The 17,312-nt window shown below is 35.8% G+C and overlaps 1 protein-coding gene across 1 annotated transcript in view; it reads right to left on the reverse strand.

Annotated features, from left to right (window-relative positions):
- Positions 1-921: 921 nt before the first annotated feature.
- LOC130229202 (collagen alpha-1(I) chain-like) overlaps positions 922-17,312 on the reverse strand; it is a 93,479-nt gene continuing 77,088 nt past the window's right edge. The window contains exons 44-68 of the mRNA XM_056457879.1: positions 17,241-17,294; positions 17,040-17,147; positions 16,868-16,921; positions 16,707-16,760; positions 16,549-16,602; positions 16,323-16,376; positions 16,143-16,250; positions 16,016-16,069; positions 14,439-14,492; positions 14,277-14,330; positions 13,773-13,826; positions 13,638-13,691; positions 13,487-13,540; positions 13,312-13,365; positions 13,183-13,236; positions 11,205-11,258; positions 11,067-11,120; positions 10,788-10,805; positions 10,620-10,673; positions 10,454-10,516; positions 10,143-10,308; positions 9,929-10,032; positions 7,026-7,103; positions 6,767-6,949; positions 922-3,335 (exon numbers count right to left, since the gene is read on the reverse strand). Coding sequence (XP_056313854.1) covers positions 3,180-3,335; positions 6,767-6,949; positions 7,026-7,103; positions 9,929-10,032; positions 10,143-10,308; positions 10,454-10,516; positions 10,620-10,673; positions 10,788-10,805; positions 11,067-11,120; positions 11,205-11,258; positions 13,183-13,236; positions 13,312-13,365; positions 13,487-13,540; positions 13,638-13,691; positions 13,773-13,826; positions 14,277-14,330; positions 14,439-14,492; positions 16,016-16,069; positions 16,143-16,250; positions 16,323-16,376; positions 16,549-16,602; positions 16,707-16,760; positions 16,868-16,921; positions 17,040-17,147; positions 17,241-17,294 — 1,848 coding nt within the window. The 3' untranslated portion in view covers positions 922-3,179. The remainder of the gene's footprint in view (positions 3,336-6,766; positions 6,950-7,025; positions 7,104-9,928; positions 10,033-10,142; positions 10,309-10,453; positions 10,517-10,619; positions 10,674-10,787; positions 10,806-11,066; positions 11,121-11,204; positions 11,259-13,182; positions 13,237-13,311; positions 13,366-13,486; positions 13,541-13,637; positions 13,692-13,772; positions 13,827-14,276; positions 14,331-14,438; positions 14,493-16,015; positions 16,070-16,142; positions 16,251-16,322; positions 16,377-16,548; positions 16,603-16,706; positions 16,761-16,867; positions 16,922-17,039; positions 17,148-17,240; positions 17,295-17,312) is intronic.

Below are 17,312 nucleotides of genomic sequence, written 5' to 3' on the forward strand. Positions count from 1 at the left end.
AATGCATTAACTGTTGCTCAAATATAAATAGTGTTATAAGAAATGCACCAAAGTGACTGAGAAAAACTGTAATATTTCAAAATACACTGAAGAAACAACGTTTTAAAAATTGCAATTTCACAATAATACTATTTTAGTGTATTTTTTAATAATCAAATGAGTAGTGTACATCTAAATTTTATATTTAGTAAATTATGTTTATGTGCATGGTAAAAATCAATTAAGTTGATCATGTTTTATAATTGTGCAAATATATTTAATTTAATAATTTTAAGAACTACTCACTTTTTAAAAGTAGTCAACCAATTACTTTAAAAGCAATCAGTTCACTAAATTGTCTATCAGGGTTTTGCCTGAAATTACACACAGAAAATGGATGCATAAATCAGTATGAGCCAGAGCAATCCCACAGAAATAAAAGGAATCGTTCACCCACAAATGTAAATTCTACCATCATTTACTCGCCCATGACTTATTCCAAACCAGTTTTGTAAAACACAAAAGAAGATACTTTGAAGAATGTTGGAAACCTGTAACCAATGACTTCTATAGTATTTGTTTTTCTTACTTTGGACTATGGAACAAGTCAATGGTGAGTAAATGATGGCAGAACTTTCCTTTTAGGATGAACCATCTCTTTAATAGACACCTACCTTCATTAAAATCTCAGTTTCATTTCAGTAATTTAGGTCATGCTAAAGGCATGATAAATTATTGCAGGAACCGGAAAAATCACAAATCCTCCAGGATTTACGTTGGTTTCTTTTGGTTTTTTACTAAAGGCAGCCATCACACATTTTTATGCAAATTCAACAACACTAATTTGAATAGAATCTGTTTGTTATTAAAACAGAACCAAAATATGGGATAATTTGCAATGAGCTAAACTGTTTTGTAACTGCACTTTAATGGGACCTTCAATTTTCACAAAAGAACAAAAGACGGTGTTGCTTTATTCATAAACTGTCATTATAATTAGCTAATTAACACGTGTTGAGTTCCAGCCATAAACAATGCTTCTACAGCAACTGTCTGACAGCTCTAATTAATTCATGTTATTAAATCTTCACAAGCAGTGCCTGACATGAGCTTGAGGCACATTGTTTTTATAGGATCGGATTTGGATGTCACATACACCACATGGTCAAATGCAACAAAACATTTCTCCATCCACATTTAAAAGCTTTTCTAGAAGAACTAAAACTGATATAGCATGAGAACAAAATGCCCATTGATGACAATAGTTTTTAAATGAAATGCCCATCAAGCACATACTACAAAGAGTAGGTGTTGTGTTAAGGTGACAGCAAATGGTTGGCCATGTGGAGTATATCCCAGTTCTCTTTGTCATAAGGTGCAAAAACTTAAAAAAAGAAAGAAAGAAAAACATGAAAATAAAACAAAACCTGAATGAAATGGGTTGTTGAGGATGGTTTGATGAGAATCACTTCGTAAAATCTGACCAGAGTAACACCATGACATTATATAAATAATCAGTTATTTAACAGAAAACAAGCATTGTAAACAATTTTCAACAATACATTACAACTCCCTATGAGAAGCTGCGCACCAGATTACTGTTGCAAATGAACAGACAACAAATCAGTTTATAAAGGTACACAGTAAACCGAAGGAGAAAACTTCATTAGGGATCTCCATTCCCACAGCAGATAGAGAACAGTGGCCGGATTCATGAAACTTTCTCAGGATGTGTGAATTGAAACAGCTACATTTGTTTTGTATTCGCAAAAATCTTTAAAAAAAGAACAGCTGACTGAAACGTAAAAAAAACAATAGGGTTGTGATTTTACTCACCGGTCTGATGATGTGCCTGTCAGGCTTTATATCTCAGAGAACAACCGGTTAGATGAGCATTACTTGCTGTATTATCATTCTTTCTTACTAAATTTGAAATCACAAAAATTACTCAAATGAATGATATCAAATAAAGAAACTTTTACATTTTGCAATCATGACTTTTCTGAATAATTTTTGTTATTACTCACTCTTATATTATACTCTCACCCACTCACTTTTATTCCCGTCATTATCAGGGCTCACCACAGCAGAATAAGGATTATTACTTCTGTTGAACACATAAGAAGAGTTTGAAGAATGTGAGCAAACACAGTTGCTATAGTTGCTATAAACTGATTTTCATAATATGTGTCAGTATTATGGAAGTCTTTGAGGTCCTGCAACTTCATCTTCTTTTGTGATTTGCAGAAGAAAAAAATTCATTCCAGTTAGGAACAACTTGAGAGTAAGTAAATGTTGACAGAATTGTTTGGGTCATCTATCCCGCTTCTGCTTCCACACAGTCAAAAGAAATGCAGTATAGGTGCACTGTAAAATATTCATAAATTAGCAGTTTTCTGTATTTTCTAATTCATGTTTTCATTTTTTATTTTATTTATGCTTTTGAATTGCATTATGGCAATTTGATCTTTCTTCCAACAAGTTTTAAGCTTGAAAAGTTAGAAAAAATGCCTTTTATTAACATTTTTAATAGTTTAAAGTGATTGTCTGGGTTGGCATAGTATATCACGGTACAAAAACCTTGTATTAAACTGTCTGCCAGTACATTTCCTGCTATTTAACAGACTTATTTCTCAATACATTATTTCTTATACATTATATCATTTCAAACTATTAAAATGTCAATAAAAGTCACTTTGTTTAACTGTAGAGTTGAATTTTTAACATTAAAAGTTGACAGAGCAGAGACCAAAGTCCAATAATGCAATTCACAACTGCAAATAAGCAGAAAACACTTGTGAATCACAAAATACAGAACTTGTTAATTAACATATGTTTTTTACTGAGTGAATTAGATAAACTAAATTGGCCATAGTGTATGAGTGTGTGTAAATAAGAGCGTTTATGGGAGTTTCCCAGCACTGGGTTGTGGCAGGAAGGGCATCCGCTGGTAAAACATATGCCAGAGTAATTAGCGGTTAATTCTTCTGTGGCGACCACTGATAAGGCAGGGAATGAGCCAAAGAAAGGTGAGCGAGGGGGTCATCTTTCCCTTTAAGACTATTGTCATGAATCCGGCCCCAGTAAATTAAGGTAAGTCCTGATCTTTAGCTTGTTGTTCTGCGTTTGTCAGCAGAGAGCAACTGGATTAGAGCTCAGCGTTCAGTCCAGCAGTCCTCAAATGAGAGTGTGCTTGTGTTTTAGCTGAAGCACACGTCTCCTACAGTAAACCAAAACTCCTCTGTTGTGTCCCTCTGGCCAAATAAAGCCAGATCTCTGATTGGTAAAAGCTCCAGGTCTTCAGTCTCAAACTGAAAGACAGATTCCCGGGGGCCCGAATCCAGCGGCCCCGAAGGCTAAACACACACAGAAAGGGGATTTCAGTAATTCAAATCAACAACAAACAAATCTGTTACATATAGTGACTTCATACAGTGAGTTCAAACATGCTGCAAGTTAAAGGGACAGTTCACCCAAAAAATGAAAATTCAAACAACAAAGAAATGGATCATGGTTAAAAACCACTTGGGGGTGAGTAAATTGTGAGCATTTTCCTTTTTCTGTGAACTATCCCTTTAAGAAAGCACATGCATATACAAAAACACACAAGAAAGAGAAACCATTTTCATCAGTTTGACAACACATGCAAATACAGAAATGCACTGCAAGGTAAGAAAACAAATACATATAGAAAAACACTAGTAAATTGTGCTGTAAGTGATCAAATATACTCGCAAATATACTCGCACTGCTGCTTTCATATGACAACATTAATGAAAACACAGCTCACTATGAACACTCTTGTAATTCGCTTAAACATATTCATTAAATCATTAACTTTATTAAAGATTGTTTTACATTCAAGTTGTACACTCATCGGCCACTTTATTAGGTACACTGGGCTAGAACCGGGTTGGACCCCTTTTTGCCCTCAGAACTGCCTAATCCTTTGTGGCATAGAATCAACAAGGTACTGGAAATATTCCTCAGAGATTTTGGTCCATATTGACATGATAGCATCACGCAGTTGCTTTTTGTTAGCTGCACATCCATGATGCAAATCTCCCATTCCACCACATCCCAAAGGTGCTCTATTGGATTGAGCTCTGGTGATTGTGGAGGCCATTTAAGTAGAGTGAACTCATTGTCACATTCAAGAAACCACTATGAGATGATTCACGCTTTATGACATGGTGTGTTATCCTGCTGGAAGTAGCCATCAGAAGATGAGTACACTGTGGTCATAAAGAGATGGACATGGTCAGCAACAATACACAGGTAGGCTGTGGCGTTGATGTGATGACCAATTGGTACTAATGGGCTCAAAGTGTGCAAAGAAATTATCCCCCACACCATTACACCACCACTACCAGCCTGAATCGTTGATACAAGGCAGGATGGATCCGTGTTTTCATGTTGTTCATGCCAAATTCTGGCCCTACCATCCATATGTCGCAGCACAAAATCGAGACTTTCTGACCAGGCAACGTTTTTCCAATCTTCTATTGTCCAATTTTGTAGACTTGTAGCCTCAGTTTCCTGCTCATAGATGACAGGAGTGGCACCCAGTGTGGTCTTCTGCTGCTGTAGCCCATCCGCCTCAAGGTTCAACTTGTTGAGTGCTTATTTGAGTTACTGCTGCCTTTCTCACGGCTCGAACCAGTCTGGCCATTCTCCTCTGACCTCTGGAATTAACAAGGCATTTGCGCCCACAAATATTTTCTCTTTTTTGGACCATTCTCTGTGAACCCTAGAGATGGTTGTGCATGAAAATCCCAGTAGATCAGCAGTTTCTGAAATACTCAGACCAGCCTGTCTGGCACCAACAACCATGCCACAATCAAAGTCAATTAAATCACCTTTCTTCCCGATTCTGATGCTCATGCCTAAACGCATTGAGTTGCTGCCATGTGATTGGCTGATAAGAAATTTGCGTTAACGAGCAGTCGATAAAGCGGCCAGTGAGTGTATGTGTAAGGATTAGCAGAGCATGGCTGTTTATAAAGCACACAGTGCCATCTGGTGGTGAAAATTTATCTCAGAATTGATTCAAGAGAGTCGTAGTGCATTAAGCAAGTTTGAGAATCGATGCAAAATAATTTCTCAATTCTTAATGCATCAATTCATTGTCACAGACCTGGCAAATACAGCAGACCATAACAAAAAAATGTCAGGGGACCCCAAAATGTGACAAATCCGTCTGCTTCCTGTTTATACTCAGTGGTGATGTTCATCTTAATAGCTTGATTGTGCAGCTCCTCTTTTGTTTGAAGTTTTAGCGCAAATAATCTAACAAATAGCACAAATAATCAGGGCTTTACATGAACACCCGCCAAATGCGGATAGATTTTAGCTTTGGCGGGTTAGACAGCCACTCTCACTTGCCACTTTGGTTGGTTGAAGATAATTTTTGAATGATAAGTTTTCTTAAAAGCAGGGGTCGACAATAAAGATGGCCCAATATACGTGCAAATGACATCTTAGAATCGAGAAGCAGCATGACCGACAAAAATAGCGTTCGCGCGGGCAAAAGAAAGCAGATGAACACCGAATGGGAGGATGATCACTCACGCTCACAAGTGATGTGATGCGTGCGACTGTTTAAAAAACATGCGCGCTCCCGTTTCCTGGCGCGAAGCAACCGTGCCTGGAAACGCAACAGCTGCGATCGGTTCACTTTGAAATCGACTGGACAAAAAGTGATGCTCGTGCACCCCCACAGTCTTTCTGCTTCCAAAAGCTCCGGATGTTTTTAAAATATGTATTTTTGTAAGCAGCAGCGGTTGCCGGTTTTGTTTTAACTATTCTTTGAACGGAACAGATCATGGACCCAATGTTACCCGTGCATGTGATCATCCTTTCATTATCACACAAAGTATATTTTTCACCTGCTTTCTTTTGCTTAGGGTTATTTTGTTAATATGGTTAAATTATCATTTTTACAATAACATTGCTTTAATAGGAGATTAACTTCCCATGCATGTGTAGTTAACTAGGTGATCTGAGAGACCTATTCAAGGCAATAATAATTTTTAAAATGTAATTGTTTTATTTTATTTTATTTTTTTTTTTTAGAAAGGTTTGTTGAATAAAAAGAGCATGTATACATCTATATTTGGCACGTTTTGACATGTTATTTAACATTTGTGGCTATAAGAAATAATTATTTTTTAATTTTTGGTGTGGTCAAAGATAAATTGGGTAAATCCTTAGTGTTGAGCCCTGAAAAGACTTTTGAAATAAAAACAAATTGCAATGCGACACTATGAAACCACAACCCATTTTCTCATGCACATTAAGCACGTTCATACACACAAAAAAGTGAACTAAATGATGAGGCATGTAGACAAAGTCCAAATCAAGTAATTTTAGCTTGTCAAAATGTCAAATTTATGCATATAAAATATATTTTCCCAACAACTAAATTGTGGCTAGTGAAAATGGAGAGTGGCTAGTAATGTTGGAAAACTATTAGCCACAGTGGCTAGTGATCAAAAAGTTAACGTCAAGCCCTGCAAATAATGTTAAATTAAATAATTAAATGTCATTTGCATAAGTTACTCTGAAAACAACCACAGCCAGATTTGTCACTTTTCCATTATGAACTATGCCCTATCTTTATGCGCTATTTACAATGTTTCTTTATTTTTATGTGTTAGGAGAATTTGTGTATTATAAAACTGACGTTTCCTTAATTGCTTTGTGTTTGTCTATTTAAATGTGTTTGCTTAGCAGAACTTAAGCTTTCTTAGCTACCACAGTTATAATATGGCCACAGATGTCTTACTTCACAATCCAGTAATGTTCCCAAGAAGCTCTGTCTTCTCGAGTCGGCGAGGAACTTTATGTCTCTTTCATTGAAACCCTGGTGGCTGTTTGACTGGCATGAAAATGTGATGTTCTGCTTCACGATCCTGCTGTTCAGTCGGAGGAATCGCATTTGCACCACACTGGTCTCTGTGTAATCAAACTACAAAGGCACTTTTATTTATTCAAGGGGAGAAACATAAATGGCAGACATTACTGAATTTGAGCAAACACTATACCTGAAAGCCGCCATCTATAGTACTCAACCATGTGAAAGAGTCTGATGTGCCGTCTTTGAGCCAGGATCTCATAGGCATCTGAAGAAGAGTGTTGACTTATTATTAGAATCATATATATTATTTAAACACAAAGCTTCTATTATAAGCTCTTGTGAAATTTATTGTGGCATCTATGAAGTGTTATAAAATAATAATATTTTTGTTCGGTCAATAATAAAAAATCTGATAATACTTACTAGAAATCTTGAGCAAATCAGCATATGACTTTAAATTGTAATATTATTTTACAATATTAAATCTTTTACTGCATTCTTGATCAAATACATTAAATAAATGCAGCCTTAAGGAAGATAAAAAAAATATTTAAAATGTATCATATGTTTCACTTTATTTGTCATGCAAATTAAATAGCTTATTTACAAACAAAAATCTTGTCACAAATTGAAAATAATCACAGTGCACCGTATAATATTAATAAAAAAAATATATATATTTGGCACCATTTTATCCTTGAAACCTTTAGGTTAACCATTTTTAAGCAGTACTTTTAATATATAATATAATATAAAATAATAAACAATATATATACTGTATATATACTGTACACAACAGTTCTGTCTGGTTTTTGAATCTGACTGGCAAATAATAGCACTAGCACAGCCTCCTCACACTTCACCCTTGTGTATCCACCCACATACAGCGACAAGCAGAGGACACTCTACAATTTGACAAATATTGTACTTTTGAGGCTTTTTTAGTTGAGAATGTAGATGTTTAGATTGCAACTATCAGTGTTGGGCAAGCTACTTGAAAAATGTAGTGAGCTAAGCTATTAGCTACACAACTTAAAATGTAGCTTAACTACACTAAAAGCTACACCCAGGAAATGTAGCAAAAGAAGCTAAAAGCTACCGGTACTTTGCAAAAGTAGCTTGGCAACATTCAAGCTATTTTTGCAATTTTCATTTTTAAATCGAAGCAACTTAAATTAACATTCATATCTTAGTGATCACTAAAACTGTCAATGAATCATATGAGGCAGAATTGTTCAGTTCAGTTATTTACTGTAAAAATATTGTACCAAACAGAAACAAATTATAGTATATAACAGCAAAAACAAAAAAATCCAATAAAACCAGGTGTTACGAATTTAAATACACTAACTTACATATTGTAGTATCATTAATAACTATCATGAAATAATTATAATTACCCTTTGTATACTTAAGTCTTTACTAAAGTAAACTATATATATATATATATATATATATATATATATATATATATATATATATATATATATATATATATATATATATATATATATATATATATATATATATATATATATATATATATATATATATATACTCCTCTTCCTCAGTCATCTTTCCATCAAGCAAGTTTCTTGTGTCAGCCTAATGATTGATTTGCGACGTCACCGACCAGACCGAGAGGGAGCAGTAACGCACCAAAAAGTTTGTTGTCAACCATCGTAAAACAGGAAGAAGAAATCGCCATTCTCGCCATCATATGGATTTACCTTCATCGGCTACACATCAGCCTCACAGCTCCGTGAATGTTGGTGCTGTCCCTTATTGATCTGCGATCTGTAAATGTAGCTTGTGTGGACGCTACTGCGCTACTTGACTAAAAAATAGCTTTGCTACTGAAAAGTTATTGGATTTATAAAGTAGCGACGCTACCGCCACGCTACTGAGAAATGTAGTTAAGCTAGACGCTACTGTCCAACACTGGCAACTATGTAGTTCATTTTAGAATAGTGCCTATTTTAAAATATTTATAATTTCAGAGCACCGGATTCCATCAGCCTTTCTGAGCAGACCAAAGAAAGTGATGATTGACATCCACAACAAGATGTAAAAATCCTCTCTTTAAAATGACGTTTGTGAACTGGCAACTGTTTCTGCTGTTCTGACTGTCAGCCGCAGATGTGAATGAGCGGCGGAAAAAAGTAGTTGGTCATACAAAAGGGCTTTTTAGACTCTTAGTGTTTGATTTTCTTTTTTAATACACACGATTATATAAATGCAATATCACACTCGTAGCAGTGCAATATGGCTGTATATCGGCACTGGTGGGGGACACTAAGGCACTCTGCCTGCGGCCTCGAGCCAAGTTAGAATTAATAGTTCCCAGAGCTGAGCTCCAGCAAGGGGGAGCTTGAGCTCCAGCTCCTCCTTGCTGCACTTATTCTACAAGTGATGTCACTGGGAGTTGGCGTTAGGGGTGGGGTGGTTGTACGCATTAAAACAGCTTATAGGAGGAGGAGCAAGAGATCATGCTCCTCCTCATTGGAGCCCAAGTGGCTCTGCAGCAAGCAGCGTTTACAATTATTAGCCCCCCTGTTTATTTTTTTTTTCCCAATTTCTGTTTAACAGAGAAGATTTTTTTTCAACACATTTCTAAACTTAATAGTTTTAATAACTCATTTCTAATAACTGATTTATTTTATATTTGTCATGATGACAGTAAATAATATTTGACTAGATATTTTTCAAGACAGCTTAAAGTGACATTTAAAGGCTTAACTAGGTTAATTGGGTGACCTGGGCAGGTTAGAGTAATTAGGCAAGTCATTGTATAACGGTTAGTTTATAATGATTTGTTCTGTAGACTATCGAAAAAAATAGCTTAAAGGGGCTAATAATATTAACCTTAAAATGGTTTTAAAAAATTAAAACTGATTTTATTCTAGTCAAAATAATACACAGAAGATTTTTTCCAGAAGATATTATCAGACATACTGTGAAAATTTCCTTGCTCTGTTAAACATCATTTGTGAAATATATAAAAAATAAATAAATAAAATCATGTATATGCATACATGCATACAATATGTATAACAATTTACCCCATCAGATGCTAAGGAAAAATCTCACCTGTGGCTGCAGAGGAGACAAACATGTCTGTCCTTCACTGAGGTTACAATAAACCCATAAAGCATCAGCAGAACTGCCCTGATTGGGGTCGATATAATACATTCCTAACACAATAACAGATGAAAACAATTAACAAGCAGCACGATTCACATAGCCAAAAATAAAATATTTAGGTCTACAGATGGACAATAGCGTTGATGAGATGGACTCTGACCACTGGTTAGGTTTGGAAAACTGATCATCAGCTCCAGGCAGCTTGTGGCCGGATGATCTTTACTGCCATCTGGAGGATCAATAAAGAAGCGCAGGTCTTGCTGAAGGGAGTCCAGCAGTGTCCTGAGAAGAGGATAGTTGGGCTTGTCTGAGAGGTACATAAGGTCCTGATTTAGGTGGAGAAACAAAACAAAACAAAACAAAACAAAAAATCATGAAGCAATCAGTTTGACACATTTGATGCATGTGATATGACGCATAGATCATGAGCGAAAAATAAATTCTATTTTATAAAGGTTATTAGCTACTCACTTTTAGCTGAGTCAGTGTTAGATTTAGAGATAAGCCCGGTGGACCTGGAAGACCTGGCGGGCCCTAAAACAGACTGTTTTAGTTACTACAATAAAGCCAGCATTATTGTTTTGCAGGCAGTGTTTCACTCAGGTAATTTACTGTAAATGACTGCTGTAAAACTCACTTGACGTCCTCGCTTTCCTTTTGGACCAGTAAGACCTGGAAATCCTTTTAAACCCTGATAAAGTTGAACAGATTCCATTTGATCATCAGTAAATTTTCATTTTAAAAGTTAACTAGATAAGAGAACAATGAGTCATTTTATACTGCAATTGTTTTTGAATGTCTGTACCTTTTCTCCAAACAGGCCCTGTGGAGTGAGGAAACTAACATTGTGAAATCCTGTCTCGAGAATCATGTATATTTTTTTCTCTAAAATCTGATAATTGAATTTGAAGTACTCATAAATGTACAACACCATTTCAATTGAGATCAATATGTTTTTTTAAAGAAATCAATACATTTAACAAAAACAAATGAAATATATTTAGCTATTTATCAAACTTTTATGAAGTTAGTATATGCTAATTTGACATTTTAAAATGAAAACCTCATTAAGTATGAAACTTACAGGCAGCCCTGGTAGACCTGGGGTCCCTCTTTGACCTGTTGGACCAATATCTCCCTAAAATTGGCACAGAGATTACTTCATATTTCACAAGACAACACAATCTCACTTTATGTTTATGAACATATTATAAAATGTCACCTGCTCTCCCTTTGGTCCTGTTCTCCCTTTAACCCCCTGCAGGCCTTGATTTCCCTGAAAAAAAAAAAAAAGAGAGACATTCAACCACTCTCTCAGAAATCAAGGTACAAAAGCAGTCACTGGAGTCAAGAGAACACTTGAAATGTACCCTTTTGCTTTTGTACTTTTTAGGTACTAATATATTAGGGGTGTAATAAGGGTTTTTCCTTAAAACTAGCTAAATAAGCTGCCAATGGGGTGAGTAATGGGATAATCTTATTTTCCTTTTGACATGAGATTATTTTGCTTTATGAATTTGTAGCTAAATCGTTTGCGGTGCAAAACAGCATTTCCAGTTGTTTACATCGTTGCTACAGCATAGACAATGTACATGTCATGATCAATTCTAACAAAGAAAAACACTTACAGGTTGTAGTTCACAGCTTCTGCTTTGAGAAGATTTTAACCGAATCCAGCACTGAACTGGGAGAGATTCTGCAGCTGTGTTTTGTCAAATCATGCTTGCTATGCATTTTATAATTCTCTGGAACATAATTAATATTAAACTGTAAGCACTTCTGTCTTGGTGTCGTGTCCTTTGGAAGCCCAACTACCGAAACAGACGAAGCTCTGTGGAAACAGCAGCGTTTGGACGCATTTTAACTCTATCTCTGCTATAACATTACAGTGCCTCTGGCCACGGCCCTTAGCTGCACAGTGTGTGTGCGCGGTAAAAGAACATTTTTTTTTTTTGTATTCCCCAAAATTCGTTCATTGTAGGCAAATTCAGAGATGTTGTTTATGTTCACACAGCTACATTACACATTAACTAAAGTTTAAAATGTGATATCGTAGTGGACCACCCCTTTAATGCTTTTGTGCCATGCGCTTTAGACTTTGTGCCTAGATCGTTAAAATAGAGCTCAAAGAAGTGGTCATGCCAACACTACCACTGTAAACAAAAGCTTACAATGCTTGCCCTGCCTACGGGTTTTTCTGATTGGTTCACTGAACTGAAATTGATGAGACCACTGCTTGTAAAAGATCTTTTACATTGAAATATCGTATCCAAAACTACATGGAAAATGTATTTGGTTTTTGTAATGTATTTTTCATTATCCTATTTATTTTATACTTTAATATCACAAGAAGATGTCTTACTTCTGTAGCTGATTATAACAAAATACTTGTTAAAACTGCTTGTTCAAAATAAACAAAAAAAAAAAAAAATCAAGCAGTAGAGATTTTTTACTTATTCCTGTTCTACCGTGACCAAAAATCCAAGGTATCATTACAAGCAGTAAGATATACATTTTAGGTCCTAATATATAACTTTTAAGGTCACGTGAAGTGCTTTAAAATTAGCATTTTTCTTTAATATTTGATGTAATCTCAACTGAAAAAAATTAAAAGAGGGTGGGACAGAGTAGCTCTTCCCTTTTAAAAAACAGCCTATAGCGTTTTGTTTTTAATAAAAGCATTGCCAGTGAGAGTGGATGAGCTGAAGCGCTTGAAATGAAAAGCTAATAAGAAGCGTCTTGAAGGGGGCGGGGCATGTCAGATACTAGAGAGCATTTTATTGTTCAAGGTTTGATGAGAAACTGAAGTATGAGGTGAGCTGAAAAAAATCATTGATCATTTTAGGAGGAAGTGACAAACTGTAAGCTTTGGCTCTTCATATCAGTTTTATATTTTCTAAACGCAAATTTTTTCACTGTTTTGGAGAACTAATAAGTAAGCTAACACACTAAAAACTAACATACTGAAACTAACATCTAAACATTTGTTACATTTACAATGTTATTACAACATAATAACATTTGTTATTTTAATTTCACGAGACTCATAAAGTACTCATATAGACCCTTTACAGTAGGTACAAGCATGTACTTTTGAAGTGTAAGTACACAAAACACTATTAGATTCTATGTGTCAGTTTCAACTCCCTTCTGAATTGATATTCAGTTTCTCTTTGCGTTTGATTGTTGAATGAAGGCACCTTCAGTCCGTCTCCCCCTGGAGGACCGAGCGGTCCACGATCCCCCTTCTCTCCCTGCAGACAGAAAGAAGAGTAAACCTCAAGCTTCTCACTTTATACTAATATGACATTTGCATTAATTCCCCAAACCTCAAAGCCTTTTCCACCACTCTCTCCTTTATGTCCTCGGATGCCTGGTAAACCCTGAAACAATACATCCAAACGACTCATAAATATTCTCAGCATCTTTTTCAATTGTAAAACTAGATGAGGGAAAATGTGCTCTCTGAGAATGAGAAATCCGCTTATGTATGCATTCATTTACATATTGTCCTGTTCTGCCTGGAGGTCCAGTGTTTCCCAGTGCACCCTGCTGGCCCTGTTACACAAAGCAAAAGCTGGTAAAATGGCTAAATTGTGACTCATATCTTGCCTTTACTGTAACATCTGAAAATGTGCAATGAATTAACGTGTACCTTCTGTCCTTTCGGTCCTCTGAGACCCCTCTGACCAGCTTTTCCTGCTTTCCCCTTAAAGCGAAAATGATTCCAATTTATCTAATGCTGGAAATGTTCTTACCAAACCTAAACAAACCTCATCAGTGTACTTACTCTCCTTCCAGCATGCCCAGTCTTTCCAGAAGACCCCTTACGTGCATCATTTCCCTGGAAAATTGTTAAAGTATACAGAGATGGAAACATTTTAGAGACAACCTAAAATAAGCAGTTTATCTGGATGTCTTGGATTACTAGGTAAGGGTTTTAGTAAAATTTAAATATTTGTTTTATACTGTTATTTAAGGTCTGATATAATTTCTTCCATGTTTTGAACAAAAGGCTTAGGCCTTACATAATACAAAATAAAATAAAAATCTAAAAATCAAACCAAATATGGATTTATTTACTCTTCCAAAGTTAAAAACAATGTAAAACATTAGGCATAAATATAAATGTTGAATCCAGAGAAACAAAGAATGTTCAGATAGATTCTAAATTGTGTTTAAAGCCGTGTTATTTTTGGAAATTATGAGATAAACTGAAGAAGGAAAGAATAGATTGAATGATATTGCATTCAAAATCTTATCACATGCTGAATACAGAGACTTAGACCCTGACCTTTTGGCCTTTCGGGCCATCTCTTCCCCGAGGCCCAGGTTTGCCATTTGAACCCTAAAACATTTAAACAGAAGTAATACATAATGCTTAATCTTTTTTTTTATTATTTATTTTATTTTTTACACCGAGTCACTTCTATATATTTTCAACACAAATACTAACTTGTGGTCCTGGAGGGCCAACAGGGCCATCAGGTCCTAAATCTCCTGGAAGACCCTGGCAATAGGAGAAAATAAATATGAAATAAATAATACATACAAAACAAAGTAAATAAATAAACACAAAACTAATAAATACATAAATAGGAGTGTGTGATTTGGCTACATTAATATTATAATTGATGTTTAATCAATTAACCAAAACTTTCTTCATTTAAACAAAGAGAAAACTGAAATCATTGCGTTTGGGAACAGAGATGAGGCTCTCTAGGTGAATGTGTACCTTGGCTCTAAGGGTCAAACAACAAAAAATAAGGTCAAAAATCTTGGTGTTATTCTGGAGTCAGATATTAGTTTCAGTGGTCATGTCAAAGCAGTAAGTAAATCAGCATACTATCATCTCAGAAACATTGCAAGAATTAGATGCTTTGTTTTCAGTTAAGACTTAGAGAAACTTGTTCATGCTTTTATCACCAGTAGGGTGGATTACTGTAATGTACTCCTGACCGGCCTTCCCAAAAAGACAGTCAGACAGTTGCAGCTCATCCAGAACGCTGCTGCCAGGATTCTGACCAGAACCAGAAAATGAGACACATCACACCAGTCCTCAGGTCTTTACACTGGCTCCCAGTTACATTCAGAATAGATTTTAAAATATTGTTACTTGTCTATAAATCACTAAATGGTCTAAGACATCAATACATTACACATATGCTCACTGAATACACATCCTAACAGATCACTCAGATTTTTAGGATCATATGAACTAGAAATTCCAAGACTTCATTCAAAGCATGGTGAATTCAGCTACTACGCCCCCTGCTGCAGAAATCAGCTTCCAGAAATCCAAAAATGTGCTCCAACATTAGGCACATTCAAATAAAGACTGAAGACACATCTGTTTAGCTGTTTTACAGTATGAGAACTGTGCTATGTCCGACAGATCGCACTATTGTGTCTTTATTTTCTTTTAAAACCTTTTTAACACAGTTTAATCTGTTTTTAATCACTGTTATTATTTGTTTTTATTTTCTTATACTTGTCTCTTATTTCGGTTTATGTAAAGCTCTTCGAATTGCCACTGTGTATAAAATGTGCTATATAAATAAACTTGCCTTGCCTTGATCATTGTGCAAGCTGACATCAAATGTGTCACTCACTTTTTAAAAAATAAACAAAAAATATGTCTTGTGAATGCAAAAGCATTACCTTATGACGATGACTATATAAACACAGTCACAACTAATTCAAAACAGTCCTTCATTCCCAAATATTTGATGTGCTTTTCAATTGTGCATTGTTTGCAATTTGGAATTAATATACTGTTAATAAACACAAACACATACTCAGCAAACTACTGTTCAAATATTAATTAGAAGAAAATACATATAATTATAAAAGCTCCACCAATATTGTCAATATCACACACTCTCACTAGTAGTAGTAGTACTAGTAGTACTAATAGTGTATTGCTTAATTTGAACAATGTACAAAGAACATAAACAATAATGTTATATTTAATATATAACATACTTATATTAAAAATTCCAGAATGACTATTTGTCCAATTTTTAAATTTACCTCTTTTCCAGGAAATCCAGAGGGTCCATTATTACCAGTTAGGCCTGGTGAACCCTGCAAGAGAGACAGTGATCAGCTGACATCACACACATCATTATATTAATTCTCATTTATTTCAGACTCTCACCTTCAGCCCTGGCGGTCCTTGTCTTCCTGGTTCACCTTTAGGTCCCTCTTGTCCTGGGACACCCTTTGGGCCCAATAAGCCCTGGGGGCCTCTGGGACCCACGACTCCCTGCAATTTGAGTATTATTTATTCCCTGAAAATCTAGCACTGATTTACCTTGAAACATTAGCCTATACTTACCTGAGGTCCTGCCTTCCCCATAACCCCTTGTAAACCCCTCCGGCCAGTCAGCCCCTGTAGACAAAAAAAACAGCATGGCATTAATCTGACATTGAGAAGTTTCTGTAATCTCAGGTAGCAGTCAAACGTGTCACACTTCTGTCTAGTTCACAGTCTAGTTACATATGCAATATGCTGATTATTTTACCCAAACAGTTGTTTTCTGGAAAACAGTCATTGATTTTACCCGATTGCCTTGATCTCCTGGATATCCATTCGGTCCTGGTGATCCAGTTTCGCCCTTTTGAAACAAAGAGCAGGACTGTTACATTAGGAAATGTATAAGGGTAATCCTGATCAAGGAACATCGATGAAAGAAACTCGAGGAAGAAAAGGCAGTGATACCTTTGGGCCTGGTGAGCCGTTTGCTCCTAGTGGTCCCCGAAGACCCATCAAACCCTGCATTGAAAGCCAATTTATAGATTCTTTCAACAAGCTAATGAGTGTTCTCCATCCAAAACAACTATATAGATTGATTTAGGTCTTTTGTTTCTTAAAGATCCTACCTCTAGACCCATTAATCCAGATGGACCAATCTTTCCCATTAAACCATTTTGACCCTGGAGAAGAGAGTACTATTTTCAAAGCAGTATAGACTTAAATTATGGCTAATACATACAGTAATACCAGTTGTTAAATCTTTGGGTCTGACAACGACAACTCAGCAAAATCATTAACCTGTGATCCAATGTAGCCTTTATTCCCCTTCAGTCCTCGCTCTCCTCCATCCCCCAAAAGTCCAGGAGGACCTTGTTGGCCTGAGAATCCTCGATGTCCAGGGTCACCCTGATTAAAATAAAGAACATCAATGCAATGTCCTTTACAGTGCATCTAATAACATGTTACGTAACCGTATTGTGATTTATTTTTTTTTTTTACCTTTTGTCCTTTAGGGCCCTGGTTACCAATTATACCAGGAGGTCCAATACCTCCCTGCTCATGAAATATGCA

Source organism: Danio aesculapii, chromosome 5 (assembly GCF_903798145.1).
Source record: "Danio aesculapii chromosome 5, fDanAes4.1, whole genome shotgun sequence".
NCBI classification, from domain to species: domain Eukaryota; kingdom Metazoa; phylum Chordata; class Actinopteri; order Cypriniformes; family Danionidae; genus Danio; species Danio aesculapii.